The sequence below is a fragment of the Cololabis saira genome, chromosome 7 (assembly GCF_033807715.1).
Source record: "Cololabis saira isolate AMF1-May2022 chromosome 7, fColSai1.1, whole genome shotgun sequence".
Taxonomy (NCBI): domain Eukaryota; kingdom Metazoa; phylum Chordata; class Actinopteri; order Beloniformes; family Belonidae; genus Cololabis; species Cololabis saira.
The window spans coordinates 39,296,206-39,312,541 of record NC_084593.1 but is presented as its reverse complement, the minus strand read 5'-3'; the positions used below and the strand labels follow the sequence as shown (position 1 = coordinate 39,312,541).

The 16,336-nt window shown below is 39.8% G+C and overlaps 1 protein-coding gene across 1 annotated transcript in view; it reads left to right on the top strand.

Moving 5' to 3' along the window:
- Positions 1-16,336, top strand: part of aff2 (AF4/FMR2 family, member 2) — a 242,409-nt gene that overhangs the window by 153,469 nt on the left and 72,604 nt on the right. The window contains exon 9 of the mRNA XM_061725886.1: positions 3,306-3,360. Coding sequence (XP_061581870.1) covers positions 3,306-3,360 — 55 coding nt within the window. The remainder of the gene's footprint in view (positions 1-3,305; positions 3,361-16,336) is intronic.

The following is a 16,336-nucleotide window of genomic DNA, read 5'->3' as shown; positions in this document are numbered from 1 at the left end:
GACTGTGGAAACAATATGTGGAAACAAAGTCCCGCTGTGTAGGTCAGTAGATGTAGCAAAGCAGTAAAGTTAACAGCTTGTGTTTTGTGGTCAGTTTTATCCGATATGGATGTTTTGTTTTGTTTTTCGTTTGTTTGTTCTTAACACTTTGAGCAGCCCAAAGGATGTCAATGTAACGTTGACGCACAGTGTGCCGTAGTTGTAGGAAGGCCTGACACGAATAATGTTATGTTAACTCATGTTAACTATTGAATGACATGATGAGTTCAATTTTTCATTCACAATTATTTGGCAAAATAGCAATCATATCTTAATAACTATTGTAATTGTGTTTAATCAGAGTTTAAGTTCAAATCAACTAAATATTTTCCATCATAGAACAAATTAAATGTCCGTTCACTGAACATTTTGTTGTCTTAACCATCACCGTTCTGATTGTGTACTGATAAAGGTTGAGTAATTAGATTAAAACATGGCTATAATGCAATGATTTATGAGTATAATAACAGCAAATCTGTCCAAAGAATAAAATAAATAATTGATCTTTTTTTTTGTACATTTATCACTTTACTGGATCATCTACTTACGACTTGCGATACGCTCGTTGGCCCTTAAATGAACCTCTGTAATCTCCTGCATCTACTCAAAGCTTCTCCCTTCCGTGCTTTTTTTGCAGTTTGCATCCAACGGTTTCTGCATATGCAGTGAGTTTCACACTGTGCTAGCTTATATGATATAGGACAAATTTACCTGTGAGGCATAAACACACGAGCAGGTTTCTAAGACAATTCCTTTTGGGTCCATCACTTTTTTCCACCGTTCAGGGAGCTGGACTCAAAACATTATCCGTGCATGTAAATAATCATCAATGATCAGCTCAGTCTTAAGATCTTGTCTCTCTCTCTAAGTGGTCCCTGCTCCACCGTTCTCACCCATGGCCTCATTCATGTGGTTGTTTGTGCTCCCTAGTACCGGCAAGTATGGCAGGATGATCAGCGTTGCTCTGCTAAAACAGCTGTTAGATACAACACATGCAAAAGGTTAATCAGAGCAGTGAGGCTGCAACCAAATAATTAAACAGCTTTAAAAACAGTTAAAGACAGTTGGGACATGGCCATGTTTAACCCTGCAATGTCTCGGCTCTTACTTCCAAAACTATAGAGAAATTTGGGATCAGAGGAGCAGAAGAATAAAAAGAAGACGAATGGCACTTTTATTCTTATTTTATTTTTAATCATTACACAACTTTCTACCTCATTTATTTGGGGTACTTTGCTTTGCACTTTACTTTTAGGAGACATGATTCTATTAAACCAATCCTTTCATATACATTATGTTATTATTCCTTTGATTTCTATTGTGCCATTGTTTGTTTAGCCAAAAGGCAAAACTGAGCAATGAAGAAAATCAACAATTATTCCCATTTACTGCCTTCCATGTGATTTAATGAGGCAAGTGTGAGCCAGGTGCAGCTGCTCGTCATCCTTACAGGACCTGATCATCAGATCCCCTTAGAGATGCAACCGTTAATGCTAATCGACCTGGAAAGGGTTAGAAAACTATTATACAAATAATTAGAAGTTGAGCATTCTTGCGTGAGAATGACTGTTCTCACGGGGAAAGGATTCAAGATAGTAGTGGACATCCCAACAACGCATCCCATTTTACACAAACACCTCATCTCTAACTGTTAAGCAGGGGTGATGATTTAGGATTGTTTGGAAGCCAAAGGACCAATAGAAGAAGATGTGGGGCCATCTATCCAGCAACACGCAACAGGTCAATGATCTAAAACACTCCAGCAAATCTAGATCAGACTGTCTGAATAATAAAAGAATGAAGGTTTTGGACCGGTCTGGTCCAGACCTCTGTCAGGACCTCATCCCACATCAAATGCTGTGGGGAACTGAAGCAACGTTGTAAAGAGAAGTGAGGCCCAAATTCCTCTGCAGTGATGTGAGGGACTGATAAAGTCATACAGGAAACAATTACCTCAATTTATTGGTGCTGAAGGTGGAACTACAAGCTGTTGAATGATGGGAGTACTTGCTATCACCATCATGACATCTTTTTTCTTTGCAGGCTTCATTTTTAAGTTCACTGTTTCCCATAAAGTTGGAATGATTTTGTTTTCAAAGACATTCCTCTTTTCATTGACAGTCATTTCATGGCAACAACAATGTACCTGATGTTTCCTGATGTTTCGTGATGTTGCTGACTGTTTCCTAACAAGACCCGCTACAATCAGATGACTCTGTTTATGTTTCTGCATACATTTGCATCGCTGCACGCTGTCACCCACCAGCCGCTTTTATCTCGTGCATTTCATTCGTGTCCCCGAATGCTCCTCTTTCCCCCTGCAGCCGCCTGCCACTCGCTCCCCTTCACTTCCCCGTCTCCCCTTCATTATCATCTCCATCTCACTCACTATCTCTCTCGCTCCATCTGTCTCCCCTTATGAAATAAAATAAGAATCCATTTCTCATACATTCAAACATATCTATCATCACCCGGTGCTGCAACCGTGGCCCTTATCGGCGCAGCTTTTTCTCATTGTGTTTCAGTTATTCAGGACTCATAAGACCCCATCTGAAAACACCACAACACTGGGGAGTGTTTTTTCGTGGTGCAAGCACCGACAAGAGTGGTTCGCGAGGCAGTAAAAATCCCTTTAGGGGATTCTCCTGTCATAGCAATAGCAGTGCAAGCCTGAAATAACAGTAGTTTGTGTGGAGGGTTTATATAAAGCAATAAAACACGGCAGCTTGCCAATACACAGAAATACTGAATAATTTGTGCGGGTAAGGAGCAGGTGATGTTGTGAGGGAGGTAATGTTTTTGACTGTGCCGTGTATATCTTTTTCATTGCTATTGTTGGAATTTGATTTGAAGCACGAAGAGAATTAAACAAATACAAGCAACAGAAAAAATTTGGCAACAATCGGCCTCTTTCCCCATTTAAATCTCTTTAAACATCAGTACGGAGGCTGATGGGGCGAGCACGCCTCTCTTGTTTCCAGGGAATTCTTAGCTGCAGGTCAGCTCGTTGCCAGACAGAAAGTTTCCAGTTGAAAAAACAACCTGGCTTGTCTTTCCAAGCCCTAAAAGCGGACATCTGGTAAGGTTTTAGAAATGGATGTACTCTTTCTCATTCTTTAACATGAACGACCGGCACAGATTTTGCCGAGTTTCCTTGCTAAGTCTCTTTATTAGGGAATGCAGATTGCAACCCGTCATCTCCTACCTGACACGAGCAGACAGAGAGTCAAGGGGGGAATGACTTGTGTCCCTTTATGTGTGTGCAGGATGCTGGAGGACGACCTGAAGATTAGCAGCGACGAGGAAGAAGCTGAACAACAGGTGAGCTCCTTCTGCAGTCCATTTATTCCTTCACATCCATCCCTCTCTCCTTTTCCCACATCTGTCGATCTGTTTCTCATCAACAAACACACTTGAAGTGATAATTACTGATTCACCTTTTTAGTCCGAAAACCAGATGTCAGTGTGCCTAAAAACACCCTTCCATCCTCATTTTGCATTGCACAAAAGATGGATTATACCTTTTAAAAAACCACTAAAACAAAAAGTGTCTTTTTCCATAAGACATTATAGGTACAAGACATGCAACGTCAATCTCGCCAGTTAGCAGTCTATCATTTATTGGCAAATATTGCCATTAGTCAGAAGAAAAAAAGTCACCACAAATAATTCACACGCTCGCGGGAAGTGAGAAAGATGCACATGCTCATGTTAAAGTGCATTGATTGAAAGAGAAGCTCCATGAGTGCCAATAATATGCACTTACACTTTTTCAATAAGACGTTTAGAGAAAATGAAAAATATGAATATATCATACAGAAGCTCCGCTGTTGAGTGCAGAACTCAACATAGCACCTCTGATGTGATTTGAACACACAAACGTCTGATCTGTTGACAGATGCTTTACTTCTGAACCACAGGGTCTGTCAGGCAATATTCTCAGATCCGTTACTCAGCTCAAAGCAAATGCAAGAATGCACCAGAGGCCTCTCAAAATGGGATCAAACCCGCTACTGCTGATGAATTCTATGACCAAACCAATCTTCAAAAGACTGAGTTGTTTATACATCTGTAGACTCGAGTCAAACTGCACAGGACTTTTCGGGGAGAGTTTATTAGCAAAGGGTCTGAATTTGAAAGGAAACTGGGTCAGTTTATTGTTAAATCAGTCTTTTATCGTTAATAGATTAACAAAAGCTCAACAAACACTTTTTGCTTTGACATTCTTTCCAGAAAGTAGTTTTAAAAATCCTGTACTTATCTCTTCCAGATCTGATACCTAATGCGTGTTTGTGACTCCACACATTCATCATTTACCAGGGTACCATTCTGTTTCAGTAGAAAGCTTTTTGATCATCAGTGATGATAATTATGTTAGATTACAACTCAGTTAATTAACCTGTTACCCTCTTACATTTTAATGGCCATTTAAAAGAGGAATTCAAAAATTAAAAAGCATGATATAAATAAATAAAAATCTGTATTTGTTTAAAAAAAAAAAGAAAAATAATGACTGAATTTCCTTCACCTTTATTGCTTGCAAAATGAAGCAATGTACACAAATGGGCAGCAGCCCGCCGTGGCACTCTCGAAATTTCTGAGGAAATTGTCTAGTTAGTGCAACGGCTGCGCCTGTTTTAGCTATGTACTACTCAGGTTTTTAAGAAGGTCGCTCCTGTTCCCGGCTGCACTTTCATGCCCTATCCTCAACTGGATTTGGTTAATCATTCAGTGTCTCCGTTTAGCCTCTCTATGACACTTTGGGCCTTGAGCTGTGAAAACCAGGCTAAACAATCCAGATCAGCTCCTTCAACATTAGAGGCTGATTTCCATTGTTTAGCCACTGTTCAGTCACAGCATGAATTATAATCATGGTGCGATGTGAGTGCAGCTTGCCGGCCACAGTGTAAGTAATAATATGACCATCAACTTCTTTCTCACTACGCACATTTAAGCCTGATTTGCCAGTTGCCAGCTTGCTAAATGGTGAGTGGAAACCTGTGAGAGGTCTGCGTTTGGCCAACTCAAGACGTCATTGCTCCAGTGGAAATACAGCATCCTATTTATCTGGAGCACTGATGCAACGCCCCTCTCAAGCTATAGCCAGAAAGAGATACAGGCATGGGGTGAGGTCAGGGTGAGGACAGTCAACATGAAGAAAAGTCTGCAACGCAAGGCTGAGAGATGATGAGGCATATCACCATATTAGCTTCTTTTTTATTACAAGACTTTTTACTCACCTCCTACTCCGTGTTCCTCATGGTAGAAACCCACCTTTAACCATGCCTCAAACAGCAGGATTCTTTGATAGTGATCAGCAGGAAAAAATGAGCTGTGCAAAGTTTTGCACGATGACCTGACACAAATGAAAAGAAGAACTTGGTGAAAGAACGTAATGCAGGCAGCAGGTTTTAGCCCGGTTTTATGCCTAAAACAGGCTTGCTGACTGAGTTAGGTATGGAAGAGTATTAGGGCCATGCAGGAGAAAAATATTTGAGAGGGGAAGATTTTTTTTTTATTGTGCATTTCGAGAAAAAAGTCAAAATTTTGAGATTAATGTGGAAATATAATTTTGAGAAAAAAGTCGAAATGTCGAGAATAATAATTGTAAAATACAATTTCAAGAAAGTCAAAATTTCGCCTTTTTTCTCAACATTTCAACTTTATTCACGACATTTCGACTTTTTTCTCGAAGTGCATAATGAAAAATAAATCTTCCTCCTCTAAAATATTATTTTTATTTTTCTCCTGCCCGGCCCTTATACTCTTCCGTAGTTAGGTGACCGAGTTAGGTGCATTGAGATTATGTACTGTGTGAGCCCCTCAACTGCACATTAGAAGTGTGAACACCACAGTCATTTCCCTCAAAGACCCCCAAAACTGGAAAGTGTGTAGTCTGAACAGCACAAGTGCCGAAGCTAGAAATCATGTAGAAATCATGTAGCATAAAACAGCTACTAAGGCATAAAACAGATTGATTTTTCTCTTCTTGGTTTTTCCCCTACAATGCATTTGTACACTTGAGTGTGACATTAGACATGCATATTGTATTTAACAGCAGCTCTTGTTAGGTTGTCGGTCTCACAGTCATCAAACTCTGGAGCTCATTTCTGAGGTCTCTCAAAGTACGAAGGGACATCCAAGCGCGGGATTTCTAAGAGTATAGGTTATGTTCTTTCTCGACTGTGTATCTTTGTCCTCTTGTTTTCTAACTGAACTATGCTATTTCAGAGTCATCCCTGGTCCTCCACACTATTGCCGCTGCATTAATGTATGATCATAAAACTGCAAGTGTGACTGTGAGAGCAGGACAGAGGAGCATGATTGGCAGGCTCATTAAAAACAAAGCAAAGAAACGACCTTTTGAGACTTACTAATGTCATAAGTGAAAAATGATTTGGTACATTAAGGAAATTCAATAGTCTTTTATCTTAACATTAAGTAGAAGTACAATTTTAACGCCATTTCAGTTTAACATTGACAGCTTTTTAATTTTAATCAACCTATTATGCCAATTCACTTTAACTTTTAAAGCTATGTTTTGTAATTTTGAGCAAATGGCGAGTCCGCTGTGCGTGTGTGTGCGTGTGTGTGTTTATACACCAGCAGTGCTGATCTCTTTACTAAGCACCTGTTTACGCAGGGCCTGGATTTCTCACTCCGGGGTACTTTGCGTATGAGCTGTGCAGCAGTTGTCCTGCACTCTCTGGCCTGTTTTTCAGTGTGAAAATTGGCATGGTGGCCTTCTCTCTTCTAATCACTGTCATCACGCACTAATGATGCCAGAGAAGAGTTCAAAGCAGTTAGCGGGGTTCATGCGTCTGTCCCCTCCCCGACTGTGTAGACAGATATCAGCAATCATCAAAGAGTCTGTGAGATAATTCCTTTTAATAAAAAGATACTGATTCCTCTCATCCCCTTTTAACTGATCTCTTGATTGTATAATTTTCACTATGGAAGACATAATCATTATAAATGACAGCAGGTCATTAAGGTGCTTTTAGTTATTTCATAATTATACTGAAAGTAGATCTGTTAATGAGAGATATTTAGTGTTCACTCAAGATTTTTCTGGAATTTCATCCTGCTTAGACAGAATAAAGGAGAATATGTTACATTTATTTCTGTTTTTATACCAAAAATACAGATTCTCACGTTCTGTTTGCCGCTGTATCACAAAGGCTTATCCATCATCACAGACAATGAAATGAGTTTTGTGTTAATCTGCACTCTATTTTTGTTATATTTGCTGTCAGGGCTATTATTGCTGCGCTTGCGTACATTTCCAGACACCAAGCAGGCTGTTGAATTTCTCATTCATGTTTATCTGCTAAACTGACACCAAGCTCACATTTAATCAGTCCAATCAAATTGCAGGTAACTCTGCTTTGTTTCTCAGTTTTGTGGACCATATTTTTCTTTTTTCTGCACAAATACAACATGAAACTTTTGCAGATTTTCACGAGTCCTAAAATCAGACACTAATAATTAAATAAAACAAATAACACAACATTATTATATTTGGTAATTCATTTATTGAAATATGATTCAGTTACATATCTTTGAGTGTGTATGTCACAGCTGACCCCCATGCAACCATAACTGCAATTAAACATTTCTAGTCACAGTGGATCATCAGCTCCTCTTCTCCATATAACAGACTCAGCTCTGGGATGTTGGTGTATTTTAACACATAAACTGTTCAGGTCTTTTCACAATATTTTTGCCAAATTAAAGTCAATACTTTTATTTGGCCATTAGAAAATATTAACTTTACTCTTTTAGAGCAGTTTGTTTGCTTGGCTAGCCACTGCATGAAGCACCTTGTCTTAATATTTGAGCTTGACTCATGTGTGCAGCAACGGGCCTGTTATTCTTGCAGCAAAGCATCTTTAGGATCACTGTTGTGGAGCTGTGCTTCAGTTTATTCCTCTCTGTGGTCGTTCCTAAATATTGTATTCACATTTTTCTGGTGGGCTATCAAAAGATACTTTAGTCACTTAGTAAGGGGTTAGAGGGATTCAAGGCATCCTACTTGGTTATGAGCTTCAGTATCAGGGCTTATCGTTGGTAAGGACGATAGTTCATCTCACTCAACCTTCATCCTTGCTCCTAATTGCCATAGCATCTTTGTTGTGTCTCACTAATGATGAGTTGTGATAACAACTTCCTTGTGTAGATGTAAGAGTATGGAGTGAACACATATTTCTTTGTTAGATTAAAAGCTATAGCTTCAATAGCTCCCCGTCTTCTGCATGTACTGTAACTCTCTTTGGGGTGTCTTGCATAGTAGCATTTCAGTCGTCTGACATTGTCAGCTGTGGTCCATATATGTTTTGATCCATTAGCCCATCAGCATGTCCTGGTTGAAGAGGGATGAGCGCGGACGAACCCTGATGGGATATGAACCCTGATCTCTTCAAATCAGCCAGCCACTCAAGTTGTAGCAGTGAAACTTGACAATTATAGCTACTTTAGTCTCCTTTGTGGTGATTCCCATTGTTTCTAGAGTGTTGTGTAAAGTGAACAGAGAAACACATTAAAAAGAGCTTGTTATTACAATAACTTAACCAGAAAATCCCAGTTTTAGCTGTACTTTGACCCTCTGCATAAGATGACCAATTGACATCGCTCTGATGTGGACTAATAACTCTCAAAGGTATGAAACAAGGCAACTGGACTTCCTTTTCTGTTGTTTTTGAAGATATTTTGCCTTCCACCGAGAGGCAGTCCTCAGTTCTCGTTCTCTGGCAACCTCAGTTTGAGAAAAGAACTTCTGGATGGAAGGTGAAACTTGTTCAGGAACAAAACAAAAGAGAGTCCAGTTGCCTTGTTTCAAACCTTTGAGAGTTACCAACTAACATAATTTCACCATTTCCACTAATCAGGTCAGGGGTTAGTGTTAGTGAGTTTACTGAGTTTACTGAAAACTACTCTATCATTCCTTCTGAATATTAAGAGCAGAGTGAGGTTGTTAGACTTATCTTTCAAAAGGAGCCATTGTATTTTACTGTTAGAGATGGTTACCTCCAAAGAAGCCCTTGGAGCCATCAATACCTTTTAAAATTGGGCCATGTGCAGATAGAACTATTGACAGCAGTCTGAACGTCTGCAGGGAGAAAAGAAAACAAGACAGGTGCAATGTTTTTCAGTTTCTTTTCTTCGAATTAAACCTCGTTCAAGGTGTTTGGGAAATCGGAGAAACCAATTATTCACAGACGAAAAGGTTAGCATTACTATGAGTCTGTTATCATGCCAACAGTGAAACATCCTGGAATCATCCAAACTTGGGATCGCTTCTCATCTTAGGGAGTTGGCTCACTTATAGTTCTTCTCAAAAACATTATTCAAGTGCATCAACAGGTCCTTGGAGACAAACTTCCAAAATCCAAAAACTATTTGGTGATGATCCAAGTGTTTTTTCGCATGATGGAGCATCATGTAACACGACAAAATGCCTCAGAGATCATGGCATTGAAATTCAAGACATTTGGCCAGGAAACTCCCTAGATCTTAATCCCATTGAAAACATATGGCTAATCCTCAACAAGCAGGTGGGCAGTAAGAAGACACAAATATGATCAGCTACGGCACGAATACAACAAGATCACCATCGTTTAGGATTTGGTCCAAAAACATACAACATGCTAAGGAAATACAGAAGTTTTAAAGAATAATACGCGCTGTAAACATTTGAAAAGATCTGATGTACTGTAATTGCCAATAAATGCTTTAGAAACTTGTGAAATAATGCATAATGCAATACAGTATATAATGCAGGGTATAGTCATGCATTATAGCCAACTTTAGACCTCTGCCAAATGTTTTAGCCACTACTGTACATAAACTTGGCACAAAAAGTCAGTACATTTATGTTTGGTAGTTTATTTCTTTGTTGTAACCATGCTTCTTGGCAATAAATCTTATACCGTTAAAAAGCCTGGTGCCTGGTTAAAAATGGTGCCACATTTGTAAGGAACATGCATTTGTGGTAGGAGCAGCAGAACTGTGGGTTGTGCCCATGAAACATTTGCCAAATCTTCTCCGCCAATGCCAAACAAGTTCTTTTGCTGTTGACTTTTGAGCTTGTGTCGACAACACATGCACTGGAACCTGAATATGTGGAAGATGGATCCAGATCCTGCCTACGGCAGTTGGATTGTAGGGTCAAAGTGTGGGAAAAAACGCTGATTGCCAACTACGGAGTGGGGTTTATCAGAGACTCCCTCCAGAATTTGGGAGTGTAGAGGGTGGAAAGGCCTGCCAGCAGTCCTGACCTCCCACCCCAGCGAACACTTGTGGGATCAGCTTGGCCGCGCTGTTCGTGCCAGAGTGACCATCACAACCACGTTGGCTGTCTTGCAACAAATACTGGTTGAAGAACGGGATGCCGTCCCACATCAGTGTGTGAGCAGGCTGGTGACCAGCAGGAGGAGGAGGGCCCGGCTGGTTTGGCTGTGTTTGGTTCTTCCACACGCCACTCCGGTTTGTTAAATGGATCAATTGTTAAACAGCCAAAACTGTATGTGTTGTTTCTTCAAACATCAATCATCCAGTCCACCGAACACCAAACAATAGTCAAAGTTGTTTGACACTGCCAGGGGAAATTTGGCAACATTTCATGGGCGCAAACCACATACTCAGCTCTGCTGCTCATCCCACAAATGCACGTTCATTACAAATGTAGCTCCATTTAAAAGGGACATAAACAGGCTTTTTAAAGGTATAAGATTTATTGCCAAGAAGCATTGTCACAACAAAGTTTTAATCTAAGTTTTAAAGTGTCCTTGTGTTGTTGTTTTATCAATTTAAATTAGCATTATTTATTTTTCAGCTTCTCTATTCTAAAGGTTAGACTGATTAATCAGCCGAATCAGTGTACTGATTTTTTGATTAAAAAAAAACTTAAATAAAAACAAACTCTGGTTGCCAAGGACTTGTGCATAGTATATACAGTGTGTTACTTCTGCTATTATGGTCCTTCCATTATACAGTTTTTTGCAGGAACTACTGTTTCCCCAAATGCTGAACTATTCTTTTGAATCTCCATCAAAGCTGTTCTCTCTCAGTATTTTTATCTTTTCAAGTGAAAGGAAGAAAAAGAGTAAATAAGTTAGCAGAGCAGACTGAGAGAGAAAGGCATAAACAGGTGAAACGGATTGATAACAACCAACAGGAGGCAAAGATAAAGAGGACGGAAGATGGAAAACAAGAGGATTGAGAAAGATAGCGATGGAGAGAGAGAGCGACTGAGATGAATTCAGTGGCATTTATCTGTGCATGCTGTTAACAGGCTTATAGCAAATGAGTGCATGGTGTATTATCAAGCTTTTACAGCCTGAAGTAAAACACTCACACACATTCAGAGGCGAACACACAGACACCCGTGTTTTACACACAAGCATCCCTATAAACAGAAAAGCACATACAGTGTGGCCATGTAAAGCTATACTCTCCAGCTTTTATGCCAGCAGACACATGGACATAAACACACACAGACAGCGTCTCACTGACGCACACACTGATGCACACTGTCATTAGTATGCTGTGGCTCAACGCTGCGAGGGCAGCAGAGGAGTATGATGAATATGTTTTTGGCAAAGAGCAAAAGAGATGAAGGAGGGGAGGGACTTGAAAGAAAGAGCAGAGGGAGGAGAAATGGAGGAGAGTGGGGAAGGTTTTAGAGGAAACCAGTGATATAAAAGGAGAGTTGTGCCTAATGACTTTAGAAACTGACAGAAAAATAGCAACCCAATTACCACTGCAGGACTGTCCTTTTTCTCTATCTGTGTATTTCTCTGCGAGCGCTTGATGACAGATCACCTTGGTCAAAGCAAAGAGGCTTAAAGGTTCTTTCTTTATATAAAAGCACCGTTGCAGCTGGTAAAAATGTCCAGCCTGAAGGTGAATGTGGCTGAGTTTGCTATAAGGAATAAAAGAAAAATACTCGGAGGACTAGTAAAGTGTTTTCATATTCGGCAGTAAGCGTACGTGCAACATTGAACTGTAGAAGATATGACAGATGTGTTGTAGCTCTGCAGCTTTGGGAGTTTTCCTCAGGAAACTGGTAGGTGAAGGCAGTCAGTGCTGCACACCTTTCACTAAAATGCAATACATACATGTAACTTGATATTAAGTCTATACATAAGCCCTGTGAGTCCTGTTGTCCTAATTCCTATCCTGGTGGATATCTGGACATTACCACTCCTACATATTTTGACTATTTACATGCATCTCTTTCCCATCTTACATCTAAGGATTTGTTTAGAAAAAAGAAACCTGTCTAGACGTGAGACTGTCGCTCAGCACCTCTGTATTTCACTCAGCACAGGTTGAAGCAGCTGAGGGAGAGCAGATTCCAGTCATTTCAGATCTAGTCTTTATTCATTTCTACTTCTTCCAGTATCTGAGCGATCGCGTGTCTGACGCATAAATCCCTGTCGTCTGTGGAAACAGATATCAGGCAAAAATCACGTACAGCATTATGAAGTTCACAGACCCAGTGACAACAACATTCACCTGGACTTCAGGTCTCCCAATAAATATGCAGAACATGTAGGAATCAACATCATCAATGTTGAGGGTCAGTTATCCAACAAAATACTACCGTATTTTCCGCACTATAAGGCGCACCTAAAAGCCTTCAATTTTTTCAAAAGCTGACCATGCGCCTTATGATCCGGTGCGCCTTATATATGGATCGATATTGAGCCGCAACAGGTCTCGCAACCATAGACCATAAAATATTTATTCTAATATGTCAAGATCACAATAATCTTCCAATTTAGAACTAAAATATTAAAGAACTAACACAAATAAAATACACTTCAATTAAATACTTAGTTTGTTTTTTTTTTTGTACTTTTTTTTCCCAAGCCACTTGGAGCCGCAGTATAAGGATGAAAGAGCCGCATGCGGCTCCGGAGCCGCGGGTTGAGACCCTTGGTCTAATGGATGCATAACGTAACCCCAGCCTCTACTGTAGCGCCTTATAATGCGGTGAGCCTTATATATGGAAAACTTTTTAAAATACGTCATTCATTGAAGGTGCGCCTTATGATCTGGTGCGTCTTATAGTGCGGAAAATACGGTAGTTAGATTGATGAAATGCAGCAGCAATAAAGAAGAGCATCAGTTATTGGCTAAGATACGTTCAAGTAGCAGTAATGACTGAAAACTTTGTAAAAGTACTAGTTGGAGTGTCAGTAAAGGAACACTCAACTCACTTAGTTACTAGTTTTAGTAACAAATAACTGATGGAAACAGAACTGTTAGTTAATTTGTTGACTGAGGTTAGCTTTAGCTGAGTACAAAATCTGGTGTCACTGCAGAACCTGCAGTTTCTTTGATTTTATTTCAGTTTTTATGACCATCTGCTACACGCTGTAATCTTAAAACCACCAAATCCCAGAAGAGGTTTTTCAGGTCCTTTAGTGACTGGCAGGTCTGCTTATCCCACAGCCAACGGTTCGTCGCTGCACAACGAGCCTGAAAAGAACCAACTTATACCATACATATATACCATGATCCTGAAACTGAATGAATGAAAGTTCAGCTGCCATACATCGTGTTTTAAGTTTGTAACTGACCTGTTTCTGAGCAGACTAAGCAGTCCCTCTGTTTTATGTAGGCAAAAAGGTCCACTGCTTACTTTGAACTTGTGCAATGACAATCGTGCCATTCCAGTAGATAATACCGGTATTTCATTTTCATCTTCATTCTTTCATTTTAGACCCTCAAACATCCAGTGGTAACGTGTGATAAGTCTAACTGGTAACACTCACAGAGGGCAACATTTTAAATTATTTGTTATAATGTATTTGTCACGGTTTGGGGTTTCGATTAGTGCCTGTTTTATTTTGAAAGTCTGTCTTTAGTTTGTTCTGACCTGTTTTACTGTTGCTCCATCCTGGCTGATCATCTTGGTCAGCATATCCATATATATTGTCTCATCTTTCCTTTCCTCACGGCTCGTCTGTAGTGTTCCCCAGTCTTCCTGTTTGGTGTTTTTCAGTTGTCTCTTTATTTTTCTAGCGAGCCTGTTTTTTTTGGCATTTTGTTTGGATTCCTGCCTGTGCAGCTTTATTTATTAGTTGAAGTTCTTTCTTGTCTTGAAACTCCTGCCGGCCCGTCTCCTGCACTTGGGCCCCGCGTTCCCCGACCCGTGACAGCGTTCCTCAGAAGAAGTTGGGGATTTTTAAAGAGGTCCTTGGGACAGAGTTGAATGAGAAGTGAAGTAAATTGACATCAGTATTTTTCCATTACCTGTGTCTAGATATAGCAGTCAGCGTTTGACGTGGATCAAAACATTCCATCCAAGTTTTCCTAAAACAAGAATATTAATCAAAATTCTTGCATAACATGTAAGTGTGTTTTTGATCCACTTCAAATGTTAGCAACTAAATAAAGTTTAGAGAATTGAATGGACGGATGGAATGGAAAACTGACCAACGGAATAATAGATTAGAAATAGACTGATAATCAATTGTTGCTTTTGAATTGTGGTTAAACAAAATCTTTTCAAAAGAAAAACAACAAACACAAATTACACTTTGTAGTCTTTTGCATTTTGACAAAGTCTGTCTTTTTTAACCGTTTACTTTTAATGGTGGAGTCGTCCTCGGTCACTCACTTGGGTTTAAATATTAACTGATGGTGTGATCTGACGCACTGATGGAGCCAGTACTCGAGTTGAGGGGGTATGAGGGGGGATGGCATCCCCCCTGAAATAAAAATGGTCAAAATCATCACCCCTGTAAAACTGCCATCCCCCTTTTCCATCCCTTATGTCATTTCATCAATGAATGTGGTTTTACTGCTATTTCAACATTTAGAGTCATCACCAGAAAAATAACACCAGACAAATTATTCATTTGACAATTTTTACCTGTTTCAAGTACATTTTCACTTGAAATAAGTAGAAAAATCTGCCAGTGGGACAAGATTTATCTTCTCATTACAAGATAAAAAATCTTGTTCCACTGGCAGATTTTTTCTACTTATTTCAAGTGAAAATCTACTTGAAACAGGTGAAAATTGTTGTTTTTTCCAGTGATAAGTCTTGTTTTAAGTGTAATAAGATTATTTTACTAAAATGAGACATTTTAACTAGAAATAGGACAAAATATTCTTATTTTGAGTTTTTGCAGTGATCCGTTTTACCTGTGAAGGACAGAATCATATTGATAAGTTCAGAAAACTGTTTTTTATTGTTGTGTTTTGATGTATTTGATGTAAGCCCAGTGGATATTTAAAGCTTACAGAAGGCTGCATTTAACTGCTGCTATGTCATTCCTGCAGTATTTCTGCAGGTGTTTTGGTCAGTGCTATTATTTGTAATATATTATATTATTTGTAATCAGCACAAATTATCTGTCCCCATATGATAAAATCTACCATCCCCCCTGATTCTTTTTTACAACTCAAGTACTGGATGGAGCTTGACCTTGGAGTTCACCTTGAATCTCTACGGAAGATGTTTTGCATCACGATTTATATTATCTGTCATCCGTTTTCTTCATGTGTCCCTCACCAGGGAGGCGAGCTACAGTCTTGTGGACCCTAAACGTGCTGCTTGGAGATGCTCCAGCCTTTACCTTTAGCATGCTCTGCTGTACTTTCCTCCTCATCTCCTCAGGCAACTCTTTCCTTGGCGTTCCCTGGTCCACGTTCGGTGTGGCTAACACCACATCCCCTTGTACACTGACTGTCACCCCGTGTTTAACGCCCAGATCTAGTGTGCTCCCCTCCAGATCTAGTGTCATGCCTTCCAGATCTAGTGTGAGCCCTCCAGTAACTCACAGGTCAGGCCTGATGTTATAATCCCTCCTAGCGGGGAGGAATTAACACGCCCTGCATTTACACTGCCCTGTGTGTGTAAACAGGTGCTCTTCATCCGGGGATAATAACAGGATCAGATCTAAAAATGACACGTAATATCAAACAGCGAGTGCTGACCTGCGAGTGCTGGCTGACGCTAATTGTGATGCTAATTACAGGATACACTTAAGCTTAACATTTAACCATGCAGGTCAAATTGTTCTCAATCCTCCCTACAGGTAGCAACTCATTTGTTATTTCAGTGACCACATGGGGGTTGCAGGGGCCTTTCTCTGTAAAACTAAATGAATTCTAAAAAAGTGATGAAACTTATGCGAATTCTGGTTGTTTTTCTGCATAAATCATAGACATTGTATGCTCCAAACATGGAGAGCAAACCTCCATACAGTATCGTACAGGCCACACAATTCATATATATATATACCCTTTTGTGGTGTTCTTCCTCACCAATCAAAAG